At 51.4% G+C, this 16,326-nt stretch overlaps 1 protein-coding gene across 5 annotated transcripts in view; it reads left to right on the top strand.

Annotated features, from left to right (window-relative positions):
* Positions 1-16,326, top strand: part of PRKAG2 (protein kinase AMP-activated non-catalytic subunit gamma 2) — a 295,801-nt gene that overhangs the window by 184,172 nt on the left and 95,303 nt on the right. For all 5 annotated transcript variants that reach the window (XM_070452449.1, XM_070452496.1, XM_070452556.1 and 2 more), the window contains one exon: positions 6,212-6,423. In XM_070452449.1, the coding sequence (XP_070308550.1) occupies positions 6,212-6,423 (212 nt within the window). The remainder of the gene's footprint in view (positions 1-6,211; positions 6,424-16,326) is intronic.

Genomic DNA, 16,326 nt, shown 5'->3' on the forward strand with positions numbered 1-16,326 from the left:
TCCGCGGGCCTCGGTGCCTCTACCTGGACCGTGACTGGTTGTCTGGAGTGTCGTAGGCTTGCCTCCCGGAAGGGCCTGGCTCAAAGCAGCCGCTCCCCTCCTTCCCCGCCACATCCTCTGTGCTTGAGTGGCAGATGCTCGGGCCGAGGCTGGTGAGGCCTGGAACAGCACCTGCAGATGAGCTCCAGGGAGCCGGCCCTGCTTCTGTGGCTCTTCTTCTGCTTCTGGTGTCTCATGGACGTCAGCCCTAGGTGAGGGGTAGAACCCTGATGGACGTGTGTGCCCTGTACGCGAGGACCACTCCCCACAGGGGAGACTGGACCCCGGCATGTGCTCAGCCTGCTTGTCTTCCTTCTATTACCCGGGGCCTTCTGTCCCCTCTGATGTCCTTATCCATGGCCTGGCTCCTTAGCAGCAGGGGTCCCTGCATCTCCCTGGCCGGGGCAACTGGTTTGACACATACTGTTCATGTCACCATCCCCCCATGACCCTCATCACCATCCCTCCAAAGTCAGGAACAACTGGACTTCCCTAGTGGCCCAACGGTAAAGAATCCACCCGCCAGTGCAAGACCAGGGTTCAATCCCTGGTCCAGGAAGAGCCCACATACTCTAATTAAGCCCACAGGCCTCAACTCTAGAAGCCACCACGAGAGGAGGCCCATGTTGTGCAACAGAGTAGTCCTGGTTGCCACAACTAGAGAAAATGCACACAGCAACGAAAACCCAGCCCCGCCAACAACAAACAAATAAATGAAAGTAGTACTACGATAACTGAATAAACTTTTTTTTTTTTTTAGTGTCTGGGGGAAATAACTGTTGTTGTTGTCCCTCATCTCTGTGATGAGTCGTTAGTTATTTTAAAGGCCACATGTCAGCAAACCGCCACGCGAGGCAAATCGAAAACTTGTGCTTCTCACTCCAGGCTCTTGGGACAATGGTCAGCAAGGACATTTAAGATCAGGAAGAAAATGAATTTTTTCATTTTGGTTTTATATGTTTCTGGGCATTTCAGACCATATGCATGAGGAAGGTTGGTGCTGCCCTGCAGGGGAAGGGGAACACCATATGTAGGGGGTGGGGGGAGGCACACCACACAGTCATCTGGTCGACCTGGCTTTTTTTTTTTTTTTTTTTTTTTAACCAAGCAGGGGGTTGGCTAGTACGTGGTGAAACTAGGCCTAGAACTTGAGGCTCCCGAATCCAGGGCTCTCCTCTGCACCCTTCTGCTGCCCTTGTTCACTTCCTTCCAGCGGCCCTGCCATTCTCCCCTCTCCCCTCCTCTCCAGGCGCGGCTCAGGCCGGCATGGCCCAGCCCCGTGAAGTCACCAGCTCGTGGCTCCCTGGTGTCTGGTGTGGCTGCCAGGCGTCGCCTCTGTTCACTCACTGAGCCTATTCACTGGCCCTGGCTGCAGCCCCAGGAGACGCAGGGGCATTGTTCAGTCTCGGAGGTGATGGCAGGGCGAACAAAGTGCTCGAGGACCGGGGGAGTTCGGGAGCGCCTTCCCAGAAGAGCAGGACGGGGGAGCCTGTCGGGGCTTCTCGGTTATGTCACCACAGCCCTGTCCCGTGTGGGGCCCTTTGAAAGCCGCCTCGACTGGGGTCCGATCCGCTTCCGTCTGGAGTCGAGCCCTTCCCGGTGTTTCCGTGGGGCCTCCCCACCCCTCCAGTCTCCTCCCTGAGCTCCCCCTGCTCTGGGCTTGTGGGCACTTGACTCTCAGCACTCACCGCATGGTACTGTTGCCATGTGTTGCGGTTTGGGGCCTGTCCCATTTCTTCCAACCGGGCTGGAAGGTGGGACTCATCCGCTGCACCTTGACCTGGCCCAGAGCCGCTGGCCATTCAGACACGGGCTTCTCCTGGAAGTCCGAGCTTGGCAGTTTATCTTATGATTTAGAAAATAAATCGGTCTGTTTGATGGTAATGGAGGATTGTGTCAGCATCACCCCATTTTCCTCTTTATGAATGGTGTCACCAATATTCAAAAAAGGGGGGGGAAAAGTTAGGAGTATCATTCTTACCCACCCTCTTCCTTCCTTCCATTAGACAGTTTTCCCCTCACTGGTGAAAGTGAGAGAAAGTGTTAGCTGTTCAGTGGTGTCCGACTCTTTGCGTCCCCATGGACTGTAGCCCGCCAGGCTCCTCTGTCCATGGGATTCTCCAGGCAAGGATACTGGAGTGGGTTACCATTTCCTCCTCCAGAGGATCTTCCTGACCCAGGGATGGAAACCAGGTCTCCTGCATTATAGGCGAATCCTCTACCGTCTGAGCCACCAGGGAAAGGGGCATAAATGTGATCAGAAGACCCCTCTCTGTTGAAATTCTCTCTGCTCTTTCTGGTTGGCACGGAAGAGAAAACCTCTTTGAAGGCGCCCATCCCCACCCCACAAGGCCGCCCCGCTCCCCTCCAACAGCAACCCTACCTTCCCTCCAGGCACTCAAGCTTCCCAAGCTCCCCTTCCTCTTAGCCTCTGAAACCCCACTTTCTGGAAGAGTGATTCACGCCCCCAAAGTGTGAATCTAAGTCTTTGTGTTCTGTCTCTGGGTGATTTCCCAGTGTCATTGTAGCAAAATGGGACCTCTGCCATTCACTCACACCAGTGAGTGATTTCTCTCGTCCCCAGTTGCTTCACCTGGGAAGTAGGGTCGTAAACCCGCCCCCTCTCTCTTGGGGGTGGGGGGCAAAGAAAGCAAGAGTGGACCCCAGCACTTTGTGACCGTAAGACTCTACCCTGAGAGGTGCGGCAGCTTGCAGTGCAGAGAAGGGGCATGTTTTGGGTTCTAGCAGAGTTCTTGCCCTGTGCCCTAAGCTACACACATTCCTAACCCGCACATCATGTTACCTGTCTCCTCCGCCGAGACTCCCGCTCCTGGCTCTGAAGTCCAGGTATCATCCTGTATCCCCCACAGGACTCACCTCCTCTAGGAATGGAGGAGAGCCCTCAGGAAGGTCAGGTGGAAGGTGGACGACGAACCTCTTGACGTTAGAAAGAGTTCCATGAGAGGAGCTTTCTTGAGGGCCACGAGTTCCCTTCAGTTCCCCTGTTTGCACCTCCGGATGGCAAGTCCGCCATCTTCTCCTCAGCGTGGGCGGCTCCGCATGGTTGTGTCGAGGGCGCGTCCTCTGAATGTCCCTCTTGTCCTCCGTGGGGACCCGGTCACACTCATCCCGTGCTCACGTGGGACGAGCCCCAGGGGACACAGAAGCCACCATCTAAGCTTTAAGGACCGCCTTCTAACTCCTTACACTTGAGAAGGGACCACACTATCTCAAAGAACTAGCCAGGAGTTTCGCCAGCCCTGAAAGTCCCCCTGCAGTGCAGGGGAGGCTTATCCTGAGGACTGGATAAGCCCAGCCCAGTCTAAGCAGGACAGCATCTCAGGGAGAGAAGGGGAAGTGGGGGGCGTTGGCGAAGCCTGGAGGGAGCGGCCCTGCCCTCCATCCTTTCCATGGAGACCCCCGTCAGTTCTCCAGCACACACCCCAGAGTGCAGGGAACACCCCAGAGAGACACAGGAAGGGCCTTGTGTCCAGGGGCCCGGGCCAGAGCGGGGAGCAGGGACCGTGACACTTCTCAATGGACCACCGTAGCCCTGGGAGCCGGTCCGTTCCAGGCCACGTTGCCGCAGCCAGTGAAGGACACGCCACCACCCCTGGGGCCCGAGGGCTTCCACACACAGGACAGCACAGGTGCTTCCTTCTCCCGGTCGGTCCACCTGGACCCTCTCTCCTCCGGGACTGTGGGTGTCATCCACTGTCCGCCCCCTCCTGCTTTCCCTGGAGCTCCTCCCTGGTCAGCCTGGGGACTGGGATCTCCGCTTGGCGTGGTGGCTCCTGGGACATGGGGGTCCCTGGAAAGTGACCTGGTTACTCCCAGTGCTCCCGTCTAGGAAGTGTGGGAGGGAAGGTTCCAGCCCGGCTTGAGCCTTGGCCCTGCCCCCTCCTGTCTCCCTGCCTGTTGGGTGAGGACACCGACCACGCACCTGCCCCCCGCCCGGACCAGCGCGGGCAGATGATGAGTGGGGGCGGGAGGAGCAGCTTACACATGCTTCCCGGGTGGCCCGCCTGCCGGTGCAGGAGACACGATTCAATCCCTGGGTCGGGAAGATCCCCTGGAGGAGGAAATGGCAATCTCCTCTCCTGTTCTTGCCTGGAGAATCTATGGACAGAGGATCCTGGCGGGCTGCGGTCCACGGGGTCACAGAGCTGGACATGACTGAACAACTCAGCATGCCCGAGAAGCTCACCTGCTTTTACCCGTTTTGGTTTGGCGTGAAGCAGCCTGTTGTTCACCGGTAGGCCAGGCGAGATGGGCTGAGGCTCACAGGGCCGCAGAGTCAGGAGTGGGGGGTGGGAGGTGGTCTGGGGGGTGAGGACGGAAGCAGAAGGAACACAGGTGCCCAGGGCTGGCGAGTGGAAGAGTCTGGACGGGGCACAGAGCAGCACAGGGTAGGCTCGTGGCTTGTAGGCCAATCAGTCTTTGTCAAGGTCAGAGGGAGCAAGAGGGTGGCCCCTGGACCATGTTTACTGACGTCTTTGGCTTGCATGCCTGTTGTATTTTTGAATAATTTAAAAATTATATTCAGTTACCTATAAATGTGAGAGACTGGACCCAAATCCAGAGTCCCCCTCTCTTGGAAACAAATCAATATCAGGCAGCATTATTGTATTGTTTCCTAGAGCTTCCATAACAAAGTAGCCCAAACTGGGTGGTGTAAATCCACAGGAGTTTATTCTCTCGTAATTCCAGAGGCTGGAAGTCTGAACCAACGTGTCAGCAGGACCACACCGGGCTCTGAGACTCTAAATAGCCTCCCACCTGGCTGCCTCTAGCTTCCTTTTTCCTTTTTCCAGTTTTATTGAGAAATAATTGATGTGCATCACTGTGTATGTTTAAGGCATACAGAATGATACTTTGAATTTCTTGTATTGTGAAATGATGATCACAGTGAGTGAGCTAACATCCCCCATCTCTACAGAAACAAGAAAAAGAAATGAAAAAGAAGAACTTTCTCCTTGTGATGAGAGAGCTCTTAGGAGTTCTCCTAACTTTCCTGCGTGTCATACAGCAGTGTTAACTACGGTCATCATTTTGTACATTGCATCCCTGGTAGTTAGTTATCTGATCACTGGAAATTTGGACCTTTTGACCACTCTCCTCCAGTCTTCTAGCTTCTGATGGTTGCTGGCAGCGCTTGTCATTCCTTGGCTCATAGAGACATCACTCCAGTGTCTGCCTCCGTCATCATGTGGCCTTCTCCTCTGCTTGTGTTTGTGTCTTCTCCCCTTATAAGGGCGCTACACATGGGGTTAAGAGTCTAGCCTGTTTCAGTATAATCTCAGCTCGATTCTGTCTACAAAGACCCATTTCCAAATAAGGTCACATTCATAGGTACTGGGGGTTCGGACTTTAACATATCTGTTTGGGGGATTCTGTTTAGCCATAACTATGATCTTACAGTGTAATCAGACAGGTGTGAGTGACAATCGCCTGCTTCAGACAGGCCTCCAGGATTGCACAAATCCTGTGGACGTGGACAGCCTCTCACTCTGGGCAGATTCGTGTCCGGGTCTCCTGCCAGTTCTTTGTCCCCTGCGTCCCACCCACTTCTTCCTGGTTCCAGTCCTATCCAAGTCTTCACTCTGCAAGACCTCTCCTTCCCAAAGCCACCCCAGCAACCATCTTCACAGTGATTCTAGCTCTTTGCACAGCCACAGTGGTGGTTTTCACATCACACATTTTGACAATAACAGCGTGTCTGGTCTGGTCCTTGGTATAGTTATGTGACTTCTGACCTTCATCTCTGCTGAATGTGAACTTCCCTATGTCTTATCCCAAGGACTACGGGCTCCACTCCACATGCTCTCGGCACCATGCTTTGTAGGGGAGGGAGGGGAGATCCCATAGTCTTGGACTAAACTTGAAAATCACGTCTGGTAAGTGTGTATAAGTCTTATCACCCAACAACTTCTGAACGGTCCCTGTCACGGCAAGGGGGACTCTGCCCACGACTCAGGTTGGGTGGGGCGGGGATTTCTGGACACAACCAATTCTAAGGGATTAGAAGGATTGTACTCAAGCTTGTCCCCAACATTCAGAATTGAATCATTTAGATTCTTGCTGTGTGAGACTCTCAGCACTTGCAGCTGGGAGCCCTTTCCTCCATGTCAGCAAATCGCTCATGCCCTTTGTGGTTCCTCTTCTGCCCCAGGCCTCTCTTCCTCTCCGTCGACACCCACCCAAGTGGCCAAGCAGCACACGTTCCCCCTCGAGTCCTACAAGCACGAGCCTGAGCGACTGGAAAATCGCATCTATGCCTCCTCTTCGCCTCTGGACGCAGGCCAGAGGTTCAGCCCGTCCTCCTTCCAGAGTGCAGCCAGGCCTCCGTCAGCATCGCCGACACATCCTTCTCCCTCCAAATCTGTAAGTCTGGGCCTTCTCCTGGGGGCCAGGCCGTCAGGCGTGGGAGGGAGGGCAGAGTCTGGATGTAGCTGAAGCTAAGGCTGGGCACTCCTGACATCTTGGGTGTATTTTATCATAAATCACAAACTAAGAAAAATGTAGCAAGAGCACAATTGCTGTTGTTGTTCGGTTGCTAAGTTGTGTTTGACTCTTTGTGACCCCGTGGGCTGTAGCACACCAGGCTTCCCTGTCCTTCACCATCTCCTGGAGCTTGCTCAGACTTGTCCATTGTGTTGGCGATTCCATCCAACCATCTCATCCTCTGTCGTCCCCTTCTCCTTCTGCCTTCAGTCTTTCTCAGCATCAGGGTCTTTTCCAGTGAGTCGGCTCTTTGCCTCAGGTAGCCAAGGTATTGGAACTTCAGCTTCAGCATCAGTCCTTCCAATGAATATTCAGGGTTTATTTCCTTTAGGATTGCCTGGTTTGATCTCCTTGCAGTTCAAGAAACTCTCATAAGAGCACAATAGGCAAATGGAAATCAAATGAACAGTAGCTTCTGGAACATGGCCAGGAAAACTTTTTTGCTCTTTTAGCTTCATTTTAAAAATCAGTTATTAAAAGCTTTATTTGAATTTGTCATGATTGGGGCACTAAAGTAAAATGTCATAGGCAAAGCAAAAAAAAAAAAATTGTTTTTTTATAGAAATTTTATTCTAAAAAAAAAAAGAAAGAAATTTTGTTCTAGCTTTTTAAGATTTAGAGTCTGACATCACTTGACTTGGGAAGCAGTCTTGGAAAGGTGAGCCTTTCAAAGCAGAGTGGGTTGGTGAAACAGGTGTCTTCGCATCCTTCAGAGGATCAGGACTAGTGGATATGAATGGAGGAGCTGGCTTAATGGCAGCACTTAAACACTGTGCCTTTTAACACCGTGGGCCTGAAGTGTGGGGACCACCATCACCACCTCTAGTTCATGCGGGGACCACAGACATGCACTATCATTCCCGTGCCCAACAAGGGTGTACAAACCGTATCGCTGAAGTCTTTGCGTATGGATGTAACCAGTCTGTTCAGTGTGGTGTTAGTTTCCAGCAGCTGCTGTAACAAAGGCGCACAAACTGGGGGCTTGAAACAACAGGAAGCCATCATCTCATGTTCTGGAAGCTGGGAGCCTGAAATCAAGGTTTCGGCAGGACCGTGTGCCCACCGAAGTCTCAGGGGGGAGCGGGGGGGTGGGGATCCTTCCTTGTCTGCCCAGCTTCCTGGAGCCCCAGGGTTTTCTTGGTTTGTGGCAGCTTTCTTCCAGTCTATGCTTGCATCTTCACATGCTGTCTTTCCTCGAACTCTGTTTGCGTCCAGATTTTCCTCTTATAGGAACTTCACTCATATTGGATTAGGGTCCAACCTGGTGGCTCAGACGGCAAAGAACCTGCCCGCATTGCAGGAGACGTGGGTTCTGTCCCTGGGTTGGAAAGGTCCCCCAGAGACAGGAATGCCAACTCACTGCAGTATTCTTGCCTGGAGAATCCCATGAACAGAAGAGCCTTGTGGGCTACAGTCCATGCGGTCAGACACAACTGAAAAACTAATACTTCCTCAGTATGGCTGCTTTATACATAGATAGATGTATCCTTGGCCACGCCAGGTCTTAGTTGGGGGATGTGGGATCTAGTTCCCTGACCAGGGATTGAACCCAGGTCACCTGCGTTGGGAGTGCAGACTCTTAACCACTGAACTGCCAGGGAAGTCCCTGGATTTTTTTTTTATATTTATTTCTTTATTTTTGTCTGTGCTGGGTATTTGTTGCTGCACACGGGCTTTCTCTAGTTGCTGTGAGAGGAGGCTGCTCTTCGTTGTGGTGTGTCGGCTTCTCATTGCGGTGACTTCTCTTGTGGAGTGTGGTCTCTACATCTCTATAGTTGCAGCGCACGGGCTTTAGTTGCCCCGAGGCATGTGGGATCTTCCTGGACCAGGGATTGAACCCGTGTCCTCTGCGTCGGCAGGCAGGTTCTTAACCGCTGGACCACCAGAGAAGCCCCGCTTTTTAAAAAATATTTATGTATTTGGCTGCCCCGAGTCTTTGTTGTGGCATATGAAACCTAGTTTCCTGAGCAGGAGTTGAACCCAGCCCCCCGACATTAGGAGCACAGAGTCTTAGCCATTGGACCACCAGGGAAATCCCAGGACGACCTCTTCATAACTTAATTACCTCTGAAAAGACCCGATTTCCAAACAAGGTGGCATTTCATGGGTATCGTTGGTCAGGACCTCACAAAGCTTTTGGGGGGACACCATCTAATCATAACAGTTGCTGCCTTTGGGAAGAAAGAAGATGTGTTAGTCTGGCAGAGAACCTACCATGAGTCTTCTCCTTGTTTGTCCCATGATTACTTTATTAGATGTAAGCTTAGTAGAGTATTGTTTTAAGTGCTGAAGGATAAAATGTAAGGTATTGTCTCTGCCCTCTAGGGCTTACAGTCTTACTGGGAACAGAATAACATTCAGATAAAGCAGTTAAATCAAAGCGGAAAGTAGGTTGGGTAGGGATCAGGTGGGAAACGAATAGTCAACACTGCAGGGGGGTGGGAAGGGGAAAATACTGATGAGGGTAAGGAAGGAAGACTTGGGTGACTGTAGGGTTCAAATCAGCAGGAGTGGTGGAGATAGGGCCTTCTGGAAGGAGTGTGACTGTATCTTGGGGTAGGAGCTGGCAGGGAAACTGGGGGTGCTGTCTGGGGGGTGCTGGTGATCTGGTGGAGCTTGGAGGCGGGAAAACCAGGAGACCCCTTAGCGCTCCGGGTCCAGGAGGAAGGTCATCCGTGAACTTGGGTGTGAATGAGAAGAGATCTTGAGGTTTGTCCCGGGCATTTAGCAAAGAGACTTGGTCATAGAGATTCGAGAACAAATGTGTCCAAAGAAAGGGATCATGAGGTAACTGAAGGTTATCAAAAGCAGGGAGCTGCTACTCCCCTTGGGCTGGAGGGATGGGAGGGGACCCCATCCGGCGGGAGGTGGGACCAGCGTGTCTGCCTGGCAGGAAGGAGCTGGGGCCGCAGAGGAGGAGCAGCCCCTGGCCTGAGCTGCCGTTGAAGGCAGAGGGATAGGAAGCCTGGCATCTCCGTGGCTTCCTGCCCTCCACGTGTGCCCAGCCTGCCGAGAGGCTGGCAGGCCCAGAGACCTGACGGGGAGCCAGGAGGGGGCCAGAAAAGGGAGCCAAGAGTGACCGCCAGAGAGGCCGGGACGGAGGAAATCTGTTCAAAGCATCGGCTTCTTCTCCCAGACCCGGGATGACTAACAGGACAGCCCCATGGGAGAAAAGACGCTGGTTTGAAGCGGAGGTGGTTGTTTGGGCTTTAGATCATTTGAAGTGATGGTGCAGGCTCAGACACGGGGTTTTTCCACGATTTCAGAAGTTCTGTGCGCAGAACGAGCCCACAGCCTTTCCCAGCTTAAATGAGAGAGAATTCAGAGGATGTTCTAAGTCTACTTTCAGTACCCCTTCCCTGACCCCTGATTGTGAGTAGACAGTGATATATATTTTTTTAACCTTTTTTATTTTTTAAACTATGGTAATATGATAACACATTTACAGGAAACTTGGTAAATACACAACAAAGTTACATATAGTTTCACAATATATTACAGTTGTTAAGTAGATAAAGATGCTTAGTTGCAGTTTCAATATCAAACTCTCAGAAATTAATAGAATGAATGTACAAAGAAGTAGCAGTGCTTCCAAGGTGACTCAGATGGCAAAGAATCTGTCTGCAATGCAAGAGACCTGGGTTCAATGCCTGGGTTGGGTAGATCCCCTGGAGAAAGGAATGGCTACCCACCCCAGTATTCTTGCCTGGGAAATCCCATTGACAGAGGAGCCTAGTGAAAGTCACTCAGTCATATCCGACTCTTTTAGACTCCATGGACTGTACAGTCCATGGAATTCTCCAGGCCAGAATCCTGGAGTGGGTAGCCTTTCCCTTCTCCAGGGGATCTTCCCAACCCAGGAATCAAACCGGGGTCTCCGCATTGCCCACGGATTCTTTACCAGCTGAGCCACAAGGGAAACCCAAGAACACTGGAGTTTGTAGCCTATCCCTTCTCCAGCAGATCTTCCTGACCCAGGAATCGAACCAGGGTCTCCTGCATTGCAGGCAGATTCTTTACCAACTGAGCTACAAGGGAAGCCCCATATGTATATTTTACCACATTTAAAAAAAAAAAGATCCGGTCAACAGTACAATGTTTATACAGTTTGAGCTTCAGAAATTCAGGGTGATCACCCGAGATTTCCCACTTGTGTTTTGAAATGATATGTTTCAAATTGGAAGATAACGTTCCACTGGCTATGAACATTAAACAGGAGCCTTAATCATGTTTAAGTTTTATCACCCAAGGCCTCCAGGGGCTCCTTCAAGCTTACTGGTCACAGCCCCTGCAGCTGTGTTTGGCCCTGGTCTCTGCTTTCAGCAGCCCTTGGCAGGAGGGCTGGTAATGGATTCGGGTTCATCTCAATGTTTCTTTATAATGGGATTATGTTGAATGTCCTCTTGTGCTAAATTCCTTAGAAACTTGGCTGATTTCACGCATTTGGTTACCGGCAGAATCTTCATAGAGGAATGTGAGTTGCTTAAAGGCTTCTATCAGCCTGAAAGTATTTAGATATAATTTACCTCTGCCTTTTGGGATACAAAGACGCTTACTGTAAACATCGACCATGAAGATCACTTTTATAAACTTTGTTCCCATGAATTTTATTCTAAAATTAGAAAGGGGATGAGGGTAATGAATTCGTCTTTGTAGAAGTACTCATTTTATCATTTATTTACTCAGCAACTGTTTATTAAGCAACTGTTGGGTGCCAGAAACTGGGATCGGGAAGGCTGATGGGTTGACAAGTGTGAGTGGCTCTCATGAGGCAGGGATGGTGTTCTCTTCATCTGTTAGCAGCACTTCATGCTTGGGAGGGGTCTGATAAATAGCTCAGAACTAACTGAACAAAGGGTTTCTCTGGTGGCTCAGCTGGTAAAGAATCTGCCTGCAATACTGGAGACCTGGGTTCTATCTCTGGGTTGGGAAGATCCCCTGGAGAAGGGAACGGCTACTCACTCCAGTATTCTGGCCTGGAGAAGTCCATGGACAGAGGAGCTTGGCAGGCTCAGTCTGTAGAGTCACAGAGAGTCAGACACAACTGAGCAACTTTCACGGAACAAAAGGAAGGAGATTTTATCTCTGTTCAGTCTCTCTGTCACATCCAACTTTTTGTGACCCCATGGACTGTAGCCCGCCAGGCTCCTCTGTCCATGGGATTTCCCAGGCAGGAATACTGGAGCAGGTTGCTGGTTCCTTCTCCAGGGGATCTTTTCGACCCAGGGATCAAACTTATGCCTCCTGCATTGCAGGTGGACTCTTTACCACTGAGCCACCTGGGAAGCCCAACTAGGGGGAAGGGGGTATAGACAGATAAATAGTTATAATAGAATCTGATAGAAACTGTGCATGGGAGAAAATTCCTAGTCCAGTCTTAGGGAGTGGAAAAGCCAATCCCGGAGGAAGGAAGTAGAAATTTTCTTCAGAAGGAGAGAGCAACAATCAACTCTGCATCTTGATGTCCCTGTGGTTGGGTGTGGAAATGAGACCGGATGTCGGTATAGCAGGAGTTCAGATGAGATGCTGTGTGAAATGACCTGGGCCTGGTGGCAGCTGACGGTGGAAAGGGGAGGGGACTGGTGTTAAAATGTAAAGAGCTATTTAAGAGGTCAGGTTGAAATGGATTTGGTATGCAGTGATTGATTAGTTGAGGGGACAAAAGAGAAAAATCAAGGATGCATCCAAAGATTTTGCCTTGGGGAACTGGATGGATGGCAGCTGCATTTTCTGGGATAGGGAACAGAGGAGGAGGCAGGCTGTGTGCAGGTGTGTACGTGTATAAGTGCACACACATGTGTGTTAGCTGGTGGTGGTACAAAAAGGTCCCCAGGGGATAATTAAAAGGAGGTGTCCAAAGGGCCACTGGATGTGTGAATCTGGATCTAGAAATTAAGATTTCTGCATATGTGTTTTTACTTATTTGTTTGTTGGCTGTACCACACAGCTTGCAAGATCTCAGTTCCCCAACCAGGGATTGAACCTGGGCCCTAGCAGTGAAAGGCCTAAGCACTAGGCAACCAGGGAACTCTCCTGGAAATTAAGATTTTTTTAATCATCAGAATGTAAATAGTAACTTATGCCATGATAATAGATGAAATAATCCAGAGAGATGTATCACAGATGAGAAGAGAGCCAGAAAAACGTGGGTATTTGAAGGACAAACAAAGGAAAGGATTCTGAATTGCCTGGAAGATAGGCAGAAAACCAGGCAAACACAGCATCGTGGAAGCACGAGGACTGTGTTTCGTGGTGTATCACGCATTTGGAGGGCGTGGTCAGTGACGGTCCTGGTCGTGGGACATAAGGACTGAGGTCATCTGTAACCTTGGCAGGAGTACTTCCAATGGCAAGGTCAGGAGCAGACGCCGTGTGATGTGGGTGAACGATTAAGAGCTGAAGACATGGAGGCCTTAGTGTAGAAAACTCTTCCCAGGATCCTGGCTTCGAAGGGGAGGAGATGGGGCTACAGCTGGAAGAATGAAGGTGATGGTTTGTTCCCTTAAAGGGGAATAGATTTAAACACCAAGAGGGATTGGGTTAGTAGGAAGCGAGCACTTAAAGATAGAAGGAGGGACTTCCCTGGTGGTCCAGTGGTTAAGACTTCCAATGCAGGAGGTGTGGGTTCTACTCCTGATCAGAGAACTAAGATGTCACATACCAAAGCATGGCTTAAAAGAAAAAAAAGGGGGGGAGGGAAGCAAGCATGCCACCTATGCTTGTGAATGAAACAGGTGAATTTTCTTAGGAGGTGGGAGCATGTGATGGGGGTATTTGTCTTGAACCGAAGGAAGAATCCGGAATCCCTGGTGGCTCAGTGGTAAAGAACCCACCTGCCATGCAGGAGACACAGGTTCCACCCCTGGGTGGGGAAGATCCCCTGGAGGAGGGCATGGCTTCAGTATTCTTCCCTGGAGAATCCCATGGACAGAGGAGCCTGGTGGGCTACAGTGCATGGGGTCGCAAAGAGTCAGACACAACTTAGCGACTAAACCATCCACCAAAGGAAGAAACGTCTTTTAGGGGGTAGAAAATTTGGTGTGCAGGCGTTATAGTGATCGGTACTTACCCAATTTCCTTTCTATAGCAGTCACTCCATGCACCCCCTGTTTTCTTCTATGGAATTTCACCCTTGACTTGTGTCTCAAATCAGAGTCCCTAGAAGCAGAGCCTGAGACGGGGCTTCAGATGCAAGCCTGTTTATTCATTACAGAGAGCTCTCAGAAGAAAAGTCTAAGGAGCCAGGAAGGGAAGGGGCAAAGCAATGGTGTGGCTTCAGATGAAGCTGAGCCTTCGCGTTTGACAGGGGAGCTCTGCGGTGTGAAATGCCCCCGGAGGTGCTCTGCCTCGAGGCGAGGAAGCTGGGCTTTTATAGCTTTTTTTTTTTTAATATTTATTTTTATTTATTTGGCCGTGCCAGGTCTTAGTTGTGGAACATGGGCTCTTAAGTTGCAGCATGTGGGGTCTAGCTCCCTGACCAGGGGTTGAACCCAGGCCCTTTGCACTGGGAGTGCAGAGTCTTAGCCACTGGACCACCAGGGAAGTCCCCCTCTTTATGTGGAATGGTTGCTGTCAGCTCTGGGACGCCCTGGGTGAGGGAAATGCACCTGCCGGCTGGGGTGATGCTTACAGGACGTTCCTGTAAGGAGGTTGCAGGTTTGGGCCATTAGCAGCAGCCCCCTGCCGCAGCCTGGAGTCCCAGCCCGCCAGGGCCAAGGATCCCAGGACACCTGCCGCAGCCTGGAGTCTCTGATTCCCTCTTCTCCCGCCTGCTCGATTCCCGTGGCCAGCAAGGTTGGGTCCTGCGTCAGTTTGTCCACCGCTGCATAACAAACCTCCCCCACGCTTAAGACAATAGCCATTGATTTAGCTCACCGTCCTGTGGGTCAGCAGTTGGGGCCAGGCGTTCTTCCGGCCCCGACTGCTTACTCACCCATCTGTGGTCACTTAGCAGGTCACTTGGGGACTGGCTGGACCAGAGTGGCCTCAGCCAGAACAGCTTGTGTCTGTTCCTTGCGGTCTCCTCCTCCAGTCGGGTAGACTGGGCATGCTCTCATGACCGTGATGGGGCTCCCCACGGCAGGGAGGTCCATCCAAGGCTTCCTGAGGCCAGCCTCAGAATCGGGGCTCTGTAGCCCCTCCCATCCTGGGGTAGAACCTATGTCCTCTCCCCTTGGGTCTGGGCCTGTGGATTCCTTTGGCCGACAGAGCACATCAGAAGTGACCATTGCATGGCAGGAGGCTTGGACATAGGGTGCGGGCCAGTTCTGAAATCTACCTTCTTTCTTATCCCTTGATTCCAGCAGCTGGGTCTGCAGGTGAACACGTGACATGCTTGAGTCTAAAGGCTCATGTATCTATATTTAAGGAGTCTAATTTAGATGCCGTACCTCGCTGAGAGTAACTTCCTGTTAAGCAGACTGCTGCAGTTTGTGTTCCTGGAGAAACAGAGGCTCTGTGGTAGAGATTCCTGTGCAGGATGTTTATCGGGCTGTCCTCTTAGGATTGACACCTGTGGGAGGAAAGGAGGGAGGAGGATGGGCAGAGAGAGAAGCTACAATGCGGTGCCGTCTCAACACAGTCCTCCCCAGACCTCGGGGAGCACCTCCCAGTGACCCCAAGTTGGACCGAAGGAGCCAGACCTTTACATGCTCATCACCGGTCATTAGATGGCAGCTGTCCTGGAAGAGGCTCCACCCCAGGCAAGGCAGCCCTCTCTAGCCAAGGACTGTCCTTGCTGATAGTTGAGGGTCGACTGTTGGCAGGTTCCCAGCATCCAGGGGAAAATCCTTCATTGTTGCAAGGGGACCAGAGTGGTAGAGGTGACCCTAGAGTAACACAGATTTGAACTGCATGGGTCCACTTGGATGCAGATTGTTGCTGGTAGTAAATCCTGCAGTACTGCCTAACCCAAGGTTGGTTGAATCCTTGGATGCGTGACCACAGATATGGAGGAACCAGGGAGAGCTGACAGTAAGTTACACTGGGTTTCCCACCACGTGATGGCTCAGCACCCCTAACCCTCAACTGTGCATCACAGCCTCTAGTACATGGACTTATTCCCTATTTTTCCAATTTATTTCTATATTTCTTGTATAATTTTATTTATTTATTTATGGTGGTGCTGGGTTTTCAGTGCTGGGCCCAGGCCTTCTTCCAGTTGCAGCAAGCAGGGGCTGCTCTTCATTGTGGTGTGGGCTCCTCACTGCAGCGGTTTCCCCTGTTGCAGAGCGCGGGCTCACTAATTGTGGCCCACAGGCTCAGCTGTTGCCTGGCGTGTGGATTCTTCCCAGACCAGGGATCAAACCCACGTCCCCTGCCCTGGCAGGTGAATTCCTATCCATTGCACCACCAGGGAAGTCCCTGTTTTTAGAATTTATGACACCAAAATTCTGACAGTTGAAAATAAGTGCTGTCATATTTCTCTTTATGATATAGTTAGTGTGTATAGTTGGCATGTAACTAAACTGAAGGAGAGGGTTCAGGATGACTGGTTGAGACTGAATCAAAGAGGTTTCCTTAGGCCCAGAGGGAAAGGGACTAAAGGCCCCAGCTGACAACCATCACCAACATCCCAGCAGCAGGCATAAGCCACCATGGAAGTGGATCGTCCGGCCCCGGCCAAGCCTTCCGATGAGACCACAGCCCCAGCCCATACCTGCACCAGGACCACCCACTGAGCTGCTCTTGAACTCCTGACCCGCAGAAACCATCAGACATCACATACTAGTCTTCTAGGGCTGCCGTAGCAAACTATCACAGACTGGGTGACTTACACTGCAG

Source organism: Odocoileus virginianus, chromosome 1, assembly GCF_023699985.2.
Source record: "Odocoileus virginianus isolate 20LAN1187 ecotype Illinois chromosome 1, Ovbor_1.2, whole genome shotgun sequence".
In the NCBI taxonomy this organism is placed as follows: domain Eukaryota; kingdom Metazoa; phylum Chordata; class Mammalia; order Artiodactyla; family Cervidae; genus Odocoileus; species Odocoileus virginianus.